Source organism: Salmo salar, chromosome 09 (genome assembly GCF_965601325.2).
Source record: "Salmo salar chromosome 09, fSalSal1, whole genome shotgun sequence".
Classification (NCBI taxonomy): Eukaryota; Metazoa; Chordata; class Actinopteri; order Salmoniformes; family Salmonidae; genus Salmo; species Salmo salar.
Window position 1 is genome coordinate 83790915 of NC_138299.1, and position 20119 is coordinate 83811033.

Below are 20119 nucleotides of genomic sequence, written 5' to 3' on the forward strand. Positions count from 1 at the left end.
CTCCTCCCTCTCTGTGGACAACTTTGTCAACCACTTTGAAAAGAAGGTTGACGACATCCGCTCCTCATTCACTCAGCCTATCGAATCCACTGGTCCCAGTCAAACATAACTACCCTACGCCTTCACCTCTTTCTCGCCTCTCTCTCCAGATGAAATCCTGCGACTATTGAGGTCTGGCCGCCCGACAATCTGTCGGCTTGGCCCCATCCCCTCCTCCCAGACCATCTCTGGAGACCTTCTCCCATTCCTCACTTCCCTCATCAACTAATCTCTGACCATCGGCTGTGTTCCGTCTGACTTCAAAACGGCCTGAGTCGCTCCCCTCCTCAAGAAACCAACACTCGACTCATCTGACGTCAGAAACTATAGACCTGTATCCCATCTTTCTTTTCTTTCCAAAACACTTGAGTGTGCTGTCTTTGATCAACTCTTTCGTTATCTCGCTAAGAAAAATCTTCTTCACCCTAACCAGTCAGGCTTCAAAATGGGTCACTCAACCGAGACTGCTCTTCTCTGTGTCACAGAGGCTCTCCCCACTGCCAAAGCTGACTCTCTCTCCTCTATACTCATCATCCTAGATCGATCCGCTACCTTCGACACTGTGAACCATCAGCTCCTCCTCTCCACCCTCTCAGGGCTGGGCGTTTTGGATTGCATCCTACCTGGGAGGCCGTTCCTACCAGGTGACGTGGAGAGGATCTGTGTCTTCACCACGTACTCTCACTACTGGTGTCCCCCAGGGCTCGATTTTAGTCTCTCTCCTTTTCTCTCTATATACCAAGTCACTTGACTATGTCATATCCTCACATGGTCTCTCCTATCATTGCTATGCAGATGACACTCAACTACTTCTCTCCTTCCCCCCTTCTGACAACCAGGTGGCGACACGAATCTCTGCGTGCCTGGCAGATGTCGGCCCACCACCTCAAGTAACATGCTCGACAAGAAAGAGCTGCTCTTCCTCCCTGGGAAGGCCTGCTCGCTCAAATACCTCTCCATCACGGTTGACAACTCCACAGTGTCGCCGTCGCAGAGTGTAAAGAACCTTGGCGTGACCCTGGACAATACCCTGTTGTTCTCAGAAACATCAAATCAGTGACTCACTCCTGCAGGTTCATGCTCGACAACATCCGTAACGTATGACCCTACCTCACACAGAATGTGGCACAAGTCCTAATGGAGGCATCTCCTGTCTGGACTACTGCAACTCGCTGTTGGCTGGGCTCCCCGCTTGTGCCATCAAACCCCTGCAACTTATCCAGAATGCTGCAGCCTGCCTGGTTTTCAACCTTCCCAAGTTCTCCCATGTCACTCTGCTCCTCCACACACTCCACTGGCTTCCAGTCAAAGCTCGCATCCACTACAAGACCATGGTGCTTACCTACGGAACAGCAAGAGGAACTGTCCCTCCCTACCTTCAGGTTATGCTCAAACCCTACACCCCAACCTGAGCACTCGTTCTGCCACTTGTGGTCTCTTGGCCCTCCCACCCCTTTGGGAGGGCAGATCCCGCTCAGCCCAGTCCAAGCTCTTCTCTGCCTTGAAGCTAGGACAGAGTCCATGCCCATCTTCCGAAAGCACCTGAAACCCTACCTGTTCAAAGAGTATCTTAAATAAATGGTGATAGGGCTACCTATCATTCTGTATTGTCTAGTATAGGCCACTATCTCTTTCAGTTCCATTTCTGGAACGGTTGTGTGTAGTTTCCATGTGTTTATGTCCTGTTTATAGAGTAGCTAGAGTCAGACTCAGAGAGAGCTGCCTGCCTATTGCAGTCCTGAGGCTCCAGTGGATTGGCTCTGTTTCAGAGTGGGGCTAGGCAGGCAGGCAGGGTGAATGAGCTTGGGGGTTGATTTCACACTGCAGTTGGCAGCTGCTTTTCCTGCAGTCGGGACCCAGCACACACCCCAAGGGTCAGACTCACTGGCCTGGAATCCCAGCCTGCCTGACTGCCTGCTGCATGACAGAGGCAGCGGAGGAGGCACAAGCCCAGAATGTGAATAAATAAATCCATCTCACATCACAGTGGATGCCAACGTTTACACTGAGGGCTGATGCATCACAGATACACAGTGATACCCCACTATGCTATGGTGATAAATGGTGTGTCTCCGCAGTGCATCCGGCTGAGTGTTTTATCACTGAAGTACCAAACCTTGAGAGGAAGGGGCTTCAGAATATTAAGTGTAAGAGTGCAAAAGTTAAACCTTTCCGCTCCCTGCAGCTGATTTCAGATGCAAATCGTGGCCAGCTGTCAAACTGTTTTTGGAACTGTGCACATACAATACACACATGCACATAACAATGTACAACACATTCACACTCTAACTAGACACACCCAAACACGCACGCACACAAACACACCCAAACGTACGCACACACACGCATTACGCACACACACACACACACACCCAAACACACGCGCACGCACACACGACATGGGGGGCTTACCTGTGACTTTGAGCTCCGTGGTCCTCCTCACCACCCGGCTGCCATACTTGAGCTCACAGGTGTAGTTTCCGCCGTCGTCCTCCTGTACCTCAGGAAACCAGATGTTGGTGATGTTCACCATGATGGAGCTCCGCCACGTCCTCTTCTCACACTCCTAGACAGACAGGACACATTAACATCACACCATCACACAGTGTTATACCGCGTCAGTTTCATCTTGTTCCATATCTTTTGATCCAACTCACAGTCATTAACTACCGATTCACTATGTTACATTTAATTACGTTTATTTAGATACCCATTAGTGGATCAGGGCTAATCTTCTTGGGTTCATACACAAAGACTATACAACGTTTCTGAGAATAAGAGTGATTCGTTACCTTATACCAGGTCATCTGCGGCTGCTTGTAAGGGGCGAGGTAATCCTCGATGTCGGGGCAGTTGATCATCTTGCTCTTAGTGATCTCGGCTTTCTCCAGGTGGCGTATTTTACTGTTAAAGCACAGGCCTTCGTCGTTCTCCTCCACCGCCAAGGACATGGACACCTTCATGCAGTAGGTGGAGTTTCTGCAGAGGGAACACAACACAGGAGGCTTTATGTTTCCCCAAGTTCACCTCTAGCCAACAGTCATCACAAACACACAAAAGCACACATCGATTTCTCCACGGGGTTTCATCTGTGAACTAGCAGAGCTCTTAAACACTGCCATTCATTTCATCAATGCCTCCCTTCCTGCCTGTGATGATGTAAAGTGGAGCCTCTTTTTACTTTTTTTTTGCCAACAACATCAAGAACAATAGGCAGTTTGAACATGGAGGATATTGGAATGGAATATTTCAAAATGCTTAAGTTAGTAAAGAGATGCGGCTCCCCCTGAAGCGGCAGGAGCACATACTGTATGGGAATGAATGCGCATATCATTGCACTAGGCAGGCACCAGTGAGAAGTACAAGTCTCCTTCAGGGAGGCCTGTGTCAGGGCACATGACCCCTAGCTCAACACATAGCTACTGCCATGGCTACTACACTAGGTTCCCATTGAAAATGCATGAGGGCTTTCAGGCATGGGATTGCCCTCCAGTGGCATTGTGTGTCAGCCTCTCAAACGCTAAGGCCCCCTGAACTTCCGCTAGCAAGTTCAGCCTGTTTAATGCCAAGATTTTACTTTTCAGCATGAAACATTTAGCTGGTTTTAGACTTGGACATCAGGCTGTGAGTGTGTGTGTGTGTGTGTGTGTGTGTGTGTGTGTGTGTGTGTGTGTGTGTGTGTGTGTGTGTGTGTGTGTGTGTGTGTGTGTGTGTGTGTGTGTGTGTGTGTCTGTGTGTGTGTGTGTGTGTGTGTGTGTGTGTGTGTGTGTGTGTGTGTGTGTGTGTGTGTGTGTGTGTGTGTGTGTGTGCGTGCGCGTGAGTGCGTGCGTGCGTGTGTAGAATTCCTGGTCTCAGGCAACAGAGATAGAGAGTATAGCTGTTCTGGGCTACTTTATTTATGAACTATGACTAAAAAACTGTTCACAGGGCACTTGCTGTGTCTGGTGACAACGGTCTCATATTGTGACGAATAAAAAGCCAAACAACAACAGACAAACAGGGGACAGATGTGTGAAGTCACTCAGGACAAATGAGGATCTGTTACTGACAATTAGCCCAGTTAATCACGCTGCATAACTATTGTGCTATACTGATAAGACTGCTTCCACTTCATGAATAATTAATCTCTCACTCCTGCCATTACTCTCAAGTAGCCTGGGCTACACCTCACCAGTTGAATTATATGCTTAATAAAAAAGGGATTTCTGTGTGCTCGCGGTTCCTGATTACATCTGTTAATGTGATCTTCAATGAATCTAACACATGACAACCTTCAAGATGTCGCCCACCCAGGTGGGTCAGTGTCTCATGGGTCAGCGGCTCTTAGCTTTCTTGAGACATTGAATAAGCATTCTGAACACCAATACGCCTGAATGACTTCCTGCCATGTAATTTCCCCTACACAGGTTTCCGTGTGAGCCATAGTACAGAGAGCCAAACTGTGTAAATGCCCTCTTGGCAGAGGTCAACCGTGCATCAGGCTCTTTCCACTAGATCTCAGTAAAGGACTGTAACACATGAACGGTGCTAAGTAGTTTCCTATATCGTTGGGGGACCGCTCTGACACCGCAGCCATGGAGGTCAATGCAGAAGCCTTTCATTGCAGTGACCTGACCTTGGAACTCTGTGGGGTAAACACCCACAGACAGACAGAGAGACAGAGAGCGACTGATGCTCCGCTGCAAGTAGGTCACTCATGTTGTTCTGTTTTGCTGCATTTCCTGTTTGTCCTAAGAACCCCCTGAGAAAGTACATAGCCTCAGAACATCTAGAAGAGGCTTGTCTGGGGAGAGCAGTGACAACGTAGCACCCAGTCCTGGCAGAGGAGACATAGAGCACACAGAACTGCTCTCTGGGGCACGCTGCCACGGGCACGCTGCCACGGGCCCTCCCCTCACACAGGGAGAGGATGAGGAGGAAGTTGGAGATTAAATCATATGATTAATTCACTGGTAATGAACCTCATTTTGGTTCCTTCTTCCACAGCCCTTAGCGCTCCTATAAATCTCTCTGTGGAAGATGGGCCTAGAAGGACCCCAGGGCCAATTATACTGACTGACAGTGTTGCTCTATGAGCTTCATAGACATTAGCACTGTCTTCCACTATGATTTGACCTGTTTTCATTTTGGATCGTCAGCTGAGATGGCCTATACCACAGAGAGCAGCATCTTGGCACTCTTGTCTAATACTAACACTCCCTTTTCATTATACTTAAGGGATGGTTCAACATTTACAGAAAGGGGACATGGAGGAAAATGGGGGAGGGTCATGCCTTTTCAATTTCAGTCAGGGGGAGGGTTAAGTATTTTTTATCGAGTCCAGGGGAGGGTATTGTAATTTGCAATTAATTACATTTCTATGTTTCTCACTGTCTAAAAAATATTTGCTAATTAGGTATTATACAGTGGTTCTTCCTTTAAAAGTTTTGAGTTTATGCCACGACCGTTTGTGGTAGATGGTGGCAGATTGTGGTAAATTACGTCATTCTGGCAACAATGGCTGACACTTAAATAACATGCCATAGAATTCTGCGGCACCCCGCAAGCTGTGCTGCAGTACGCCACAACTTTTAAAGGAAGAACCACTGTATGGATGTGTGCCTGATGCCATCACTCATCTCTTAATCTTTGCTGGGAGTGTAATATCAAGTGTGCCTATATGCCAGTGGTCACCAACCTTTTCTGAGTCAAGATCACTTTCTGAGTCAAAATGCAAGCAGAGATCTACCGTTCAGATTGTTTTTTAAACATCTAGGAGGACACAGTCTTCCTTTCAGCTGATGGCAAATCTCAAGTCTCACTGCATTATTTCTGCCTCATGCACGAATTCATGTCGTTACTCCTATGATCAGAGAAAGTGAAATATTCCTCTATTGAAAATACATTCAGCTAATAATAACAACAGAAGCTTATTGGAAGACTATGCAATACTCATTCACTACAGCTGCAGTGCTGGTTGTAGCGTGAGTGGAAGTAGGGAGAACGCACATTTTATAGTTTATAAAAGTGTTGACAGTGCTGAATAACAACTTAAACATGAACTTTGTCACACCCTGATCTGTTTCACCTGTCCTTGTTCCTCCACCCACCATGAACTCTTTAAATAGCTGACCTCCGTGTCAGTGAACTGCTTGGTGTGTTAAATTAAAACCAGGACTGAAATTGAGGGGGTACAGTATGTGAGGATATGACATAGGCCTACCTTATGTTAAAGAAAATGGCAAAAAGCAGGCCTAGCCCTCGTTAGCTTAAGATTTTGAAGAAAATAAAAAGGATCTGATTATAAGAAGTGATTTATAATGGCGCTTCGGTCCTTTAACGTTTAGAGGCTGAGCTACAACCTTCTATAGCCGAGGAGACAAAACAATGGACTTAATCTAATTTTGTCGCTATCATTTCTGTGATACAGAAGATGTTTTAAACCCAGACAGCTTTTAGGGAAACATTTGTGACCCACTGGGCACAGATGTAATTTCAATGTCTATTCCACGTTGGTTCAATGTCATTTAATTGGGTTAAGCCACAGAAGAAGAGTAGCAGTAGCTAAAGCTTACATTTTTTTTGCGTCGGTAGGCCTACTCTGTCTGGTGGACAAGTAGGTCTAACTTTTGAAAGTACCATGCTTAGATTCATAATGACATCTCAGATTGAATTATTTACAAACGGACAGTTTCGTTACAAACAACACATAGGCCTATGTGTTCATCTTATTATAAGGCTATCTCTCTGTCCATTCTTAGCCTGAAACTTCAGTCATTTGTGTGGTATTAAAAAAGATTCTGCTGTCTCCAGTCATGTAAAATGACATAGAATTGCATGAAATGCATTTATAGAAGGCACATTTTTCTCATACCCGCAAATACGATGGTAGATTCATGCAATGCTTTTCCTATAAAGGAGATCTTTCCATCCACAACCTTCTGGCCCGCAGGCCTGTGCACTATCAACATTTCTACGTTGCCATGTAACGCTTACAGGATGAAGAACAGTTTCTAAAACTGCATTTCTAAGGCTCTGGTCTGTCCAAGAAGAGGGTAAACAGTAGACATGTTCTCTGCTATCTACTATGTTTTTATTATTATTTTGGGTATAGGGGAGGGTCACTTGTTTTTTTTTCAAGCATTCAGGAAGGTTTCGTTAAAAATATAGGGTAGGGCCAACCATTTTTATTTCAGAGAGGTCCAATTTTCTCCAGGTAAGCCTTTAAAAAAAAATACGTACACTCCCTAATGAGAAGGCACTTGTCCATCTGTGTAAGGTTCTGTATTTATTTTCTTAGTTAACCTTGTGTTCTGTTTCTTTGTGTTCTTGAACGTAGCCCTGTCTATAATTTTTGTTAATTGATTTCACCTATGTTAGTCACTCGCCTGGTCTCATCAGCTCCTTATTTAGTTCAGTTCATTCTGTTTGTGGTGCCTTTGTGAGGTATTGTTCGTTTTGACTCTACTAAGCCTTTTCCTAGCTCCTTTGTGAGAACAAGTTATAGCCTTCAGTCCTAGTTTTGATTCACCTGCCTGTTTGCCTTCCTGTGTATGACCATTGCCTGCCTGTCTCCATGATTCCTGCCTTCTGCGAAGGTGAAATAAACACCTGCCGTGCTCTCTGTGTGACTCTACACCTTTTTCTCCCTGAGTATTAATTGCAATGAGGAATAAAAGCAATTTATGTAGGTTAGTTTGAAATGGTTGTTGATGTTATTTTAATTAATTGTGATGCAATGCAAAACCTTTATGAGCTTATGAATGGATTTATCAGGTCCCCAGATGCTTTTGCAAGTCCTTCAAAATCTCTGTGGGGAGAATTTCCTACACATCTCGCTGCCTCGATTGCTCTGCTGTCGGAAACATTACATCAAACTCTTGAACTTAATAAAGCACCTTACTAAAGATGGATTTCAGCGAGAGAGAGAGAATTTTACATGCCACAGTTTAAATCTAAATGTAGGCCAATTCCATTGATTAAAATGGGGGGAGAAATGATTTTTTCCACCATTTCTCTGTAAGAGGGAGGAAGAGGAAAATGTAGTCAAGTTTTAAAGAGGAATGCTAAATATTTAAGAGAACATCAGCCCCCAATTTCATTTCAATAGGAACCACTCTAACTGGGAATGAACCACGAAGACCCTACTTCTGGAGCTATTAAACCTCTAGTGTAAATGACCTTTGGAGAAAAAAAGTAACAGACACACACTCTCACTCGCTCTCTCTCTCCCACTACACACACCAAGAGAAGATCAAACAGACAAAATGTACAAGGAAATAAAAAAAAAAGGTGTTGAAAAGCCATGGAAAAAAACAAGTCAATGTGTGAAAGAATCCGAGTACCTCATCACTACACAGGATAATGGTGTTTCTATTGACTCATGGGCCATTGATGAAACTTTCCATATCACTAATCTGCAGGAGTTGGTTCAACGTGGATCAATGGGTTGGTGTGATGTTCAAGGTTAAATGGGCGCAAGGGTGGTCCCTATGGGGCTGCTACGCAGAGCAGCATATCAGCGATACAGCCAGGTTTTCTCCAGCGTCAAACCTCCTTACTGTGCCGTTGCCTTTCACACACATATACACACAAGCGCGTACACACACAGACACAGTCAGAAACTTATGCACACACCACAGTGCTCTGACTAAGGTTGCAAAATTCTGGGAACTTTCAATACATTCTGGGTTTCCTGCTTATTCAACCCTGATTCTGGGAATCCAGTTCCTGGGGCCTCATTTATCAATATTGCGTATAAACTATTCTAAGATACTCTTTACGAAAGGAATTTTGAATGTTCGTACTCATAGAAAAAGTGTGATTTATCCAACAGTCTTACAAACGTCATAATCATTGATAAATACCAATTGTTCTCAGCCTCAGTGCTCGGGCACAACTTCTGCTATTTGCATTTCGAAACACTCCCTAATTAACCATACACTGTATGGTCAAAATCATCCCTTGTAACGGCTGTCTTCGTCGTCAGATGAAACAGAGAAGTCATCGTCGGAAAAGGTGGACCAATACGTAGCGGAGGATGTGTTCATATTCAATATTTAATTAATAGAAACACTTCAAACAAATCACGAAAATGAACGACAGCCTACAGTTCTGCTAGGTACAAAACTAAACAGAAAATACAATTACCCACAAAACCCAAAGGAAAAACATGCTCCTTATATGTGACTCCCAATCAACAACAACGAACTACAGATGTGCCTGATTGGGAGCCACACACGGCCCAAAACAAAGAAATACAAAAAACCTAGAAAAAGAACATAGAACGCCCACCCAATGTAACACCCTGGCCTAACCAAAATAAAGAACAAAAAAACCCTCTCTATGGCCAGGGCGTTACATCCCTTTAAAGCCCGTTGGGAATATACAGTGCCTTCAGACCTCTTGACTCTTTCCACATTTTGTTACAATACAGCCTTATTCTAAAATTGATTACAACAACAGGGTTTCAGACATGTTTGCCAATTTGTTATAAAAAATAAACTGAAATATCACATATACATAAGTATTCAGACCCTTTACTCAGTACTTTGTTGAAGCACCTTTGGCAGCGACTACAGCCTCAAGTCTAATTGGGTATGACTCTACAAGCTTGGCACATCTGTATTTGGGGAGTTCCTCCCATTCTTCTCTGAAGATCCTCCCAAGCTCTGTCAGGTTGGATGGGGAGCGTTGCTGTACAGCTATTTTCAGAAACATGTCCCAAAGGCACTCCTGCGTTGTCTTGGCTGTGTACTTAGGGCCATTGTCCTGTTGGAAAGTGAACCTTTGCCCCAGTCTGAGGTCCTGAGCACTTTTGATAAGTTTTTCATCAAGGATCTCTCTGTACTTGGCTCCGTTCATGTTTGCCTCGATCCTGACTTGTCTCCCAGTCCCTGCCGTTGAAAAACATCCCCACAGCATGATGCTGCCAGCACCATGCTTCACCGTAGGGATGGTGCCAGGTTTCCTCCAGACGTGACGCTTGGCATTCAGGCCAAAGAGTTCAATCTTGGTTTCATCAGACCAGATAATCTTGTTTCTCATGGTCTGAGAGTCTTGGCAACTCCAAGCGGGCTGTCATGTGCCTCTTACTGCGGAGTAGCTTCCGTCTGGCCACTCTACCATAAAGGCATAATTGGTGAAGTGGTGCAGAGATGGTTGTCCTTCTGGAAGATTCTCCCATCTCCACAGAAGAACTAAAGAACTCTGTCAGAGTGATCATCAGGTTCTTGCTAACCTCCCTGACCATGGCCCTTCCCCCCCGATTGTTTAGTTTGGCCGGGCAGCCAGCTCTAGGAAGAGTCTTGGTAGTTCCAAACGTCTTCCATTTAAAAATGATGGAGGCCACTGTGTTCTTGGGGTCCTTCAATTCTGCAGACATTTTTCGGTACCCTTCTCCAGATCTGTGCCTCAACACAATCCTGTCTCGGAGCTCTATAGACAGTTCCTTCGACCTCATAGCTTGGTTTTTGCTCTGACATGCATTAGTTCCGAAGAAAAAAAATATTCCGAGACTGAAATAGAAGTACTAGAGATTGAATACAACCAAAAGGTTTTATTTGGCTCGCTCCATTGAGGCTTGACCAGTAAAAATAAAAACATAGCTACAAAGAGAGGACCATTAGGACAATTCAAGTTGCTTTAACAATGGCAAATATACTTCAAATGAGTAGGCAGCTGACCAATAAGCCATCCATCCTCAACAGCTCCCTCCTGTAGGAGTATAGGCCAACATTGCTGTGTCGTGCATTCCACCTGGCCACCACATTCAGCATTGTCATTTGCGCATCACATAACCTATCACCTGCACATTAAGAGTGTAAATCTTTTCTGTTCACATAGTTTAACTTGTTTTAGGATTGTGCTTTTATGGCGATGTGGCTGTCGTCTACTGCTCTGTTCGTATTTGGGAGCCCATTGATGGCAAACAAACCCCTCTGGACTTCAACTTGTTGTGCAATGGTGTATGGAAATTGTATGTTACATTTTGTTTTGCTGATGATTGCATCCAAAACATTGGCTCATCGAGGGCTGTGAGAAGTGAACAGCCACTGAAAAGTGGCTGTTGACTAAAACCTGAGGGCAGATAACACTTGGATGTGCACCAGAATGGCATGTGTTTGCCTTTCTAAAGCAGGTCTTAAATCCTCATGGGAAATGATATCTGATGAGCCAATCTGTACTTTCTGCAAAAAAACTCCTACCAGTCTTCCAAAAGAGCAATATTAGCCTCTCATTCGATTTCCCATTATCTCAGACTTTTATTGTACTTCAACAACGGTTTCACTTTCACACGTACCTCTAATTTAACAAATGACTGTACTTTATATGGATTATTATCATAAAAAATGCACTGTAGTGGTCAAATGATACAGTATGTCAGTCAAGATATGTGGCATGAATTCACAATGGAAATACAATGAAATTGAAAACTGATTTAATTATCACTCTCACAGTTTCAAAATACACGGAGTAGACAAATCATTAGGAACATGTTTCGCCCCCCCCTTTTCCCCTCAGAACAACCTCAAGGCGTCGGAAGCGTTCCACAGGCATGATGGCCCATGTTGACAACAATGCTTCCCACAGTTGTGTCAAGTTGGGTGGTAGTGGATTTCTACTCCAAATAGCTTATTTCATCTTGGATTGAGATCTGGTGACTGGGCAGGCCACTGCAGTAAGTTGAATTTACTGTCATGTTCCTGGAACCATTGTGGTATTATCCTGCTGAAAAAAATCAATTTGCAGATGGATACACTGCTGCCATGAAGGGATGCACCTGATGCTGTTCAGAAATCCTGTGGCATTCAAACGTTGCTCCACTTTTATCAAGAGGCCCAATGTCTGCCATGAAAACACACAGCAATCCATCACACCACCACCACCATCAGCCTGATACGTTGACACGCGGCATGATGGATGCATGTACTCGTGGTTTTCTCCATACCCTAGTCCTCCCATCAGTGTGAAACAGCAGAAACCGCAATTCATCAGACCAGGCAATGTTTTTCCAATTCTCCAGTCCAGTGTTCTGTTTCTTAGCCAACTGCAACCACAGTTTCTTGTTGTTTGCTAAAAGAAGAGGAACTCTGTAAGCTGCCATACCCCATTCGTGTCAGGCAACGACGAGTTGTGCATTCTTTTATGGGACTTTGGGCACCAATGTTGTACTGGACTGTCAGTTGACTAACTGTAGCCCGTCTGTTGCTCTGCGTAATTCGTGTCAGCCTCCTTTGTCCCCTTTCATCAATGACCCATTTTCGACCACTGTTCTGCCGTTGGCTGGATGTCCTTTGAGTGGTGGACCATTCTTGATACACACAGGAAACTGTTGATTGTGAAAAACCCAGCAATGTTGCAGTTCTTGACACACTACCATACCCAGTTCAAAGACACTTAAATCTTTTGTCTTGCCCATTCACCCTCTGAATGGCACACATACACAATCCATGTCTCAATTGTCTACAAAGAGAGGATGGAGAGTGACACTTACTGAAGTGGATTTAACAGGTGACATCAATAAGGATCATTGCTTTCAGATGCTATATGATGTTCTGCAAGTGAGGGGCTTACAAATTAACATCTCATAGCTTCGCTGCCTAGCTGCCTGTCTGTGAGAATCTCTTTCTGCCTGTCTGTCTGTATGTGTGTCTGATAACTAACTGGTTTTATCTATCAATAATACTGTCTCAGAAGGTATTTTTATTTTGTTCGGATAGATTTTTCCTAAAAGACTGTCTACCCTCTAACACAGCCTCATATGGTGAAGCTTCACATTACAAAATGATTACACATCATCTAGTAGAACACAGCCTCATATGGTGAAGCTTCACATTACAAAATGATTACACATCGTTTTGTAGAACACAGCCTCATATGGTGAAGCTTCACATTACAAAATGATTACACATCATCTAGTAGAACACAGCGTTTTAACAATGATTGTTAAAGTCTAGACCCGTTGTAATGTATTTACTGAAAACATTTTTAACCACTGTTTGGTAAGTTACTGTATACCCATAGATTTGTCTTAGATGTGATTCCATGAAAGCCAGACAGATCACTCTCCATCCCCTCTTTGTAGACATTTATAACAATAGGCTCTGCCCAAGTAAATATAAATGTGGTTTTGAAAGAGTTTAAAAGTTGATTGTTGTGAAAAGCTGAAGCTTGAGCATTTAATATTTGAATAGAACTGGCAAGCGTGGTAGCGTAGATTCAGCCAGTGCCAAAGAACAGACTCGCTTCTCTGGCTCTCTCTCTCTAACAGGCTCCTGCATGGACAGATTAATAGAAAGGTTAAAAACCTGGACCGCATTGAAAGAAAAGGTCTGTGACATCCGGGCGATTGGAGAGAGAAAAAGACAGGTGGCACATATTACCCAGAGGCCTCTGGGGTATAGCCTAGCTCAGACAATGTACTGTATACGTGTTGTATAAGAGGCATCCCTCAGACTTTGGGAACATGTGTTGTATTTCTCCTCGGCATAAAGTTATTGAACAAAGCTAAGCGTGTGTCCATTGTTTGGGGGAAGGTGTGAAATGCCTCTTCCTCCATCAGTGCTGTGATGTGGGAGGTTCGTCTAGCCTCACTGGAGAGAATGAGAAATAAAGGTGTGGTGAATCTGTCTCTCGAGGCGCATTAGCCGGGCAGATTGCATCGACTCGTTGGCTACAGCTTAACATGTCACGCTGGTGCTGTGAGATTCTCTGGCATTCAGGCATGATTAGTCACTGTTCATGTTGCAATAAAACAGGACATCGCCTGGTACCCCATATAACTGCCATCAAGGCCTCGATGGCAGGGCTAGTGTGTGTATCTGTGTATGTGTTTGTGTGTGTGTGTTTGAAGATGTCTGTTTTATTCCAAGTGGTCTGCGTAGGGGGCCTGAGCCAGACACAGAACATTACCCCTCCTGCGGTCAGTAGACCCTCTGAGAAAATACATTCCTCCATTCCAGAGCCACCCTGTCATTCCAGAGCCAACCTGTCATTTCAGACACAGCAGCATCTGCCAATGTCATTTTCAAGCAATTGTCTCTCAGAAGACTGTACATTCCTACCTTTAGATTCAGAACTGGGTGCTGCCAGCCTTTCTTCCTCTGTACTGACTGTAGTTTTGTATCATTATTAGGAGTTTCAGTATTCTGGGGTTTAATTAAAGAAGCAGCTTGGGGATCTACAGAAACCCAAAACACCACTTATTTGGATTTCTGATCATTTTGTTTCAGGGATCAAGAGTCACCATTAATGGAAACTAAAGCGTGAAAACAGGACTTCTCTCCTCTTTTCACCTTGAACGTCTTTGACAGACAATTAATTGAATTGGGAGGATATTGAGATTACTTCATAAAGATACATCACTGTATACAGTATCTTATATTCAATAACACATTTCACAGGACTACATGCCACTTCAATTTCCAGTATTGTTTTTTATTCTCCTTCCAAACGATCTGTCATTACCCGGGCAAAAGAATAAGGCTCAGCTTGATGACTCTCTAGCTAGCTAACACATTGGAATGCATTGCGCCTGGCTGTGTGAGCTGTGGCTGTTGCTATGACCAACTCGGTGGGAAAGTAAGTAAAATAAGAAGCGAGGTGAAAGTGACAGGATCTTCTCCTAAATAGACTTTTAGCGTAGCATGAGGGGAGTGCAGAGCGAGGAGAAAACACTTATTATTGGCCAGGGAGACGCATCAGCTTTGTTAGAGAGGGGCTGGATCTTCATCTGAGGAGAGTTTTGCTGAAGCCACTGTCAGGTTGTCTCTATTTTCTATTCACCATTGACTCTTACGGTAAAGTAGCTAGGAACAGTGAAAATATTTTTACTAGATGTTATAAAAACAGCTTTTATTTATTCATCAAATGATTCGCAGGTTGTTTGATGTCATAATCCGAGGAGGGAATTCTAGCACAATCCTTCTCGCATAGAACTGACAGGAGCATCATGGATTTGATATTAATGATTTTGGCAAAGCCTATTCTTTTGTGGAATGTCAGTTACATGTTCCACAACACGAGTCAACCACATTTCAGTGTCAGGGGTGAACTAACCTCGCAAGGCCAGTCATGCATTCCTCCGCGAGGAAACTAAACATAGCATGCGATGTGGATCTCTCCCTCCTCCTTATGCTGTGTGCAATCGCAGGGCTTGCTTGGCTGGCGCGGTGGGCGTGCAACAAGGAGGCTGTTCAGCATCACAATAGACACACTGACTCACCACAGTAGCTTTGGAAAGTAGATGTAAACTAAATGGATAAATTAGGGCTTCTCAAACTACTTTACAATATGTGGGAGGGACCACTAGCCAAGATCAGTCATGAACTGTTATCCAATGAAAACGTGGGCTTTCAATGGGCTGTGAATGACTAAAATAAACATGGTGTTTGGTTGGGGGTTACTGTAAGAAAAGCTCAACTGTTTGATTCCTCAGAGGCACAGGGACTAAATAAACCCACCTCAGGACGCAGGTGTAGAAGCCGTTGTCCTCCAGCTCAGCTGAGCGGAACCAGATGGAGTCATCCTCCTTGCTTAGCCGATGGCCGGAGAAGATGATAGGCTCCTCAGAGTCCCCTTTGTTTTTGTACCAGATGAGCCGGAGCTTGGCGCTCTGAGTCATGGAGTAGTTGGTCCTGATGTAGCTGTAGAACAGGGCGCACTTCACCCTCACTGGTTCCCCTGCTAGGACCCGGTACCTCTTCAGGTCTACTGACCAATCGATGCACCCGTCCACTGTGGAGGAGTAAGTAGTACATGGTTAGGGGACTGGTGTAAACACAGTGGTTGTTGGTGTCATGCAATACTATGCTTGCTAAAACTAGAAACTAAGAGCCTAAACCTCATCCTACAATGCATGGAGCAATGAAAACCCAAATCCACCATAGTCCCTTTGCCCAAGGAAGCGTAGGTAACCTGCCTAAATGATTATCGCCCCGTAGCACTCACGTCGGTAGCCATGAAGTGCTTTGAAAGGCTGGTCATGGCTAACATCAACAGCATCCTCCCGGATACCCTAGACCCACTCCAATTCGCATATCGCCCCAACATATCCACAGATGACGCAATCTCAATTGCACTCCACACTGCCCTTTCCCACCTGGACAAAAGGACCACCTATGTGAGAATACTATTCATTGACTACAGCTCAGCGTTCGACAACATAGTGCCCACGAAGCTCATCAGTAAGCTAAGGACCCTGGGACTAAACACCTCCCTCTGCAACTGGATCCTGGACTTCCTGACGGGCCGCCCCCAGGTGGTAAGGGTAGGCAACAACACGTCTGCCACGCTGATCCTCAACACTGGGGCCCCTCAGGGGTGTGTACTTAGTCCCCTCCTGTACTCCCTGTTCACCCATGACTGCATGGCCAAAACCGTCTCCAAAACCATCCTTAAGTTTGCTGACGACACAACAGTGGTAGGCCTGATCACCGACAACAATGAGACAGCCTATAGGGAGGAGGTCAGAGAACTGGCAGTGTGGTGCTAGGACAACAACCTCTCCCTCAATGTGAGCAAGACAAAGGAGCTGATTGTGGACTACAAGAAAAAGCGGGCCGAACAGGCCCCCATTAACATCAACGAGGCTGTAGTGGAGCGAGAGTTTCAAGATCCTTGGTGTCCACATCACAAACAAACTATCATGGTCCAAACACACCAAGACAGTCGTGAAGAGGGCACGACAAAACCTTTTCCCCCTCAGGAGACTGAAAAGATTTGGCATGGGTCCCCAGATCCTCAAAAAGTTCTACAGCTGCACCATCGAGAGCATCCTGACTGGTTGCATCACTGCCTGGTATGGCAACTGCTCGGCATCTGACCGTAAGGAGCTACAGTGGGTAGTGTGTACGGCCCAGTACATCACTGGGGCCACGCTTCCTGCCATCCAGGGCCTATATAATAAGCGGTGTCAGAAAAAAGCCCAAATTGTCAGAGACTCCAATCACCCAAGTCATAGACTGTTTTGTCTGCTACTGCATGGCAAGCGGTACCAGAGCACCAAGTCTAGGACCAAAAGGCTCCTTAACAGCTTCTACCCCCAAGCCATAAGACTGCTGAACAATTAATCACATGGCCACTGGAATATTTACATTGACACCCCCCTCAATTTGTTTTGTACACTGATGCTACGCACTGTTTATAATTTATGCGTAGTCACTTCACCCCTACCTACATGTACAAATTACCTAAACTAACCTGTACCCCCACACACTGACTCGGTACTGGTACCCCCTATATATAGCCTCGTTATTGTTATTTTATTGTGTTACTTTTATTATTTTTTACTTTAGTTTATTTTGTAAATATTTTCTTAGCTCTTCTTGAACTATACTGTTGGTTAAGAGCTTGTAAGTAAGCATTTTACAGTAAGGTCTACACTTGTTGTATTCAGTGCATGTAACAAATGAAGTTTGATTTGATTTGATAATAGATCTACAGACAATGGAAGCTACTAGGCCTATACAATGGGGTCAAATTCAAATGAATCCTAAAGTATGCACACTAGCGCCGTGCAGTAGGATGAAAATCTCATCTCATATTCATCTTCTCCATTTGGATTTTCATTTGCATCCTAAATGGGAGCTCTCTAGCTAGGCTTCAAAGACATTTCAAGTTGTACTCGGTAATTAGCAGCCGCTCTCCTCTCTCTCCATTGTCATCCATAGGTGAGTAGTGGGGGAAAAGCCACAGGAGCCAGTAATGATGAGCCAGTCAAGATTGCCTTAATGCTGGTGAGCTTTGAACCCGTGAAACAATAGCGTATGACAGGGAGAGGCAGAGAAGGTCATAGTCATGATCAGACTAATCCAGGGTTATTTAGGATAAACCAGTTAGCAGCTAAGGCACTGCTGTTGTAGAGAGGCAAAGAACATAATTTACATGAACACAGTTCATTTTCAAATAATAACTACTTTAAGATGTACTGTATCTCTATGGCCAAAAATGACCAGTGAATTGCCTAAAATGGACTGCTACTCTTCTCATTGTGCGACTACAGTACAGTAGGATGCTTTCACATTGCAAACCCCAAATGCCAGGTCAGCCAGTTACATGGATGGACAACTCATTGAAGACATGAAGACAGTCTTTTTGTCATCTGTCATAATAGACATTGAGTCAGAGGAACATAAATACGGATGTCAACTAGAAGAGAAAAGCTGACAGCCCCAATTGCCTACAGAAACACAGTTGGAATTACAGACTCTAGGTACATGTCCCAGCTCTCTGTGTCCTATAAATATGTTTTACATTGAAAAACTGTCCATTGTAATGTGTTGAGGTCTGCCACCAAGACGATTTACAGAATAGATTCTATTATTTCGGATAATTATTTGTCTTGCCAGGTTGGAAAATGAATTCCTGACATAGACAGGAAGTAAAAATTGACAAGGGGAAATTACATCCATCAAGTGAGCCTGAGGAGGAGGAGGAGGAGGAGGAGCAGGAGCAGGAGAAGGAGGAGATGGCTCCGAACTGCATGCTGGTGCCAAGGGGAGGGGTTACGATGGTAGGTGATGTTCCCTGAGTTTATTTGTGAGAGCTCAAACGTGTTGGAGATGAGATGCAAGGGAAGCAGAAGAGGCACGCATCAGTTCAATCTGCTAGGTTAATGTACTTTCTTTCAGACAAAAGGCACAGCAAACCAACGCTGAGTGCTCAGGTTACAGATGACATAAACGGGCGCAGGAGAAGCAGCCATATGTTGCCTGAAGTCACAGCCGCAATGCACTTTTCTGAATGATTCATTCATCGTTGCCTCCCTGATGTTTGCCACTGTGGCAGGGTTGAGGAGGGAGCTATTCATTGTGACGATGAGGCCTAACAGGCCAGATATATAATTCCAGTCAGCTGCTGCAACAGATCCCCATTTGCACAGCGCCACCTATAATATTTGAGTCTGAAAATAACTTAGAATAAAGTAGTAACCAGGATGTGTGGAAAGTGCAGTGTCATAAAGCAGGCCACTGGTGGGACGGACTGGACTTATGTTATATAACAACCCAATGTCATGAAACTGTCCATTAACTTTCTCACCTTTTCAAGAAAAGCCACTGAAAAATTTAAATATAGTCTGCTACAATGGTACATAAAGGCATCACCATGAAATACACACATACAGTGTGTCGGCACAAAGGGGCTGTAAACCAGTACTGAGGTCTCTAGCTGCTGGTCGTCAGCCCTCACAGCTACTAAGCCCAACAGAGAACCACAATCCATTGTAAAGTCCTGTGTAGATCTCATGCACCTGCTTTAATAATAATAGCTTGACCTAGCTGCTGCACACTGGCCAAGTTTATCATGAAGCAGTATAGCAATTTCAGCAATGACAGCTGAGAGGAGGAAAAAAGTCAACGTCAGAGCTATAGCCCACCAAATATTTTGTGCTGATGTGCAATTTCAGTCCTTGCACTTGATAGTTTGTTTAGGATTTTCTTGAGAAATGTGAATGAATAGCTGTTAGTGGACATGTAGCTTTACAGAGGTATAAAACAGGGGAGCAGGGGTTATAGCCATTTCAATATAAATCTAGAAATGAGTTACACTCCGGCACAGAAAAAATCTATCTTATCAGAGGAAAATAAATATGTTATGGCCCCTCCTATTATGGAGCAGGAGAAGGTTATGGCCCCTCCTGTTATGGAGCTGGAGAAATGAGGAGGGTTATGGCCCCTCCTGTTACAGAGCTGGAGAAGTGGGGAGGGTTATGGCCCCTCCTGTTATGGAGCTGGAGAAGTGGGGAGGGTTATGGCCCCTCCTGTTATGGAGCTGGAGAAGTGAGGAGGGTTATGGCCCCTCCTGTTATGGAGCTGGAGAAGTGGGGAGGGTTACGGCCCCTCCTGTTATGGAGCTGGAGAAGTGGGGAGGGTTACGGCCCCTCCTGTTATGGAGCTGGAGAAGTGGGGAGGGTTACGGCCCCTCCTGTTATGGAGCTGGAGAAGTGGGGAGGGTTACGGCCCCTCCTGTTATGGAGCTGGAGAAGTGGGGAGGGTTACGGCCCCTCCTGTTATGGAGCTGGAGAAGTGGGGAGGGTTACGGCCCCTCCTGTTATGGAGCTGGAGAAGTGGGGAGGGTTATGGCCCCTCCTGTTATGGAG

General features: G+C 44.8%; 1 protein-coding gene across 1 annotated transcript; it reads right to left on the bottom strand.

The window, feature by feature from the left end:
• Positions 1–1766: 1766 nt before the first annotated feature.
• On the bottom strand, positions 1767–19242 carry LOC123744796 (X-linked interleukin-1 receptor accessory protein-like 2). The gene is made up of 5 exons (XM_082955514.1): positions 19143–19242; positions 15483–15756; positions 2832–3018; positions 2452–2605; positions 1767–1882 (listed from the first exon to the last, which is right to left on the bottom strand). Exons 1-5 carry the CDS (start codon positions 19240–19242, stop codon positions 1767–1769), a joined length of 831 nt encoding a protein of 276 aa, XP_082811640.1.
• Positions 19243–20119: the final 877 nt, after the last annotated feature.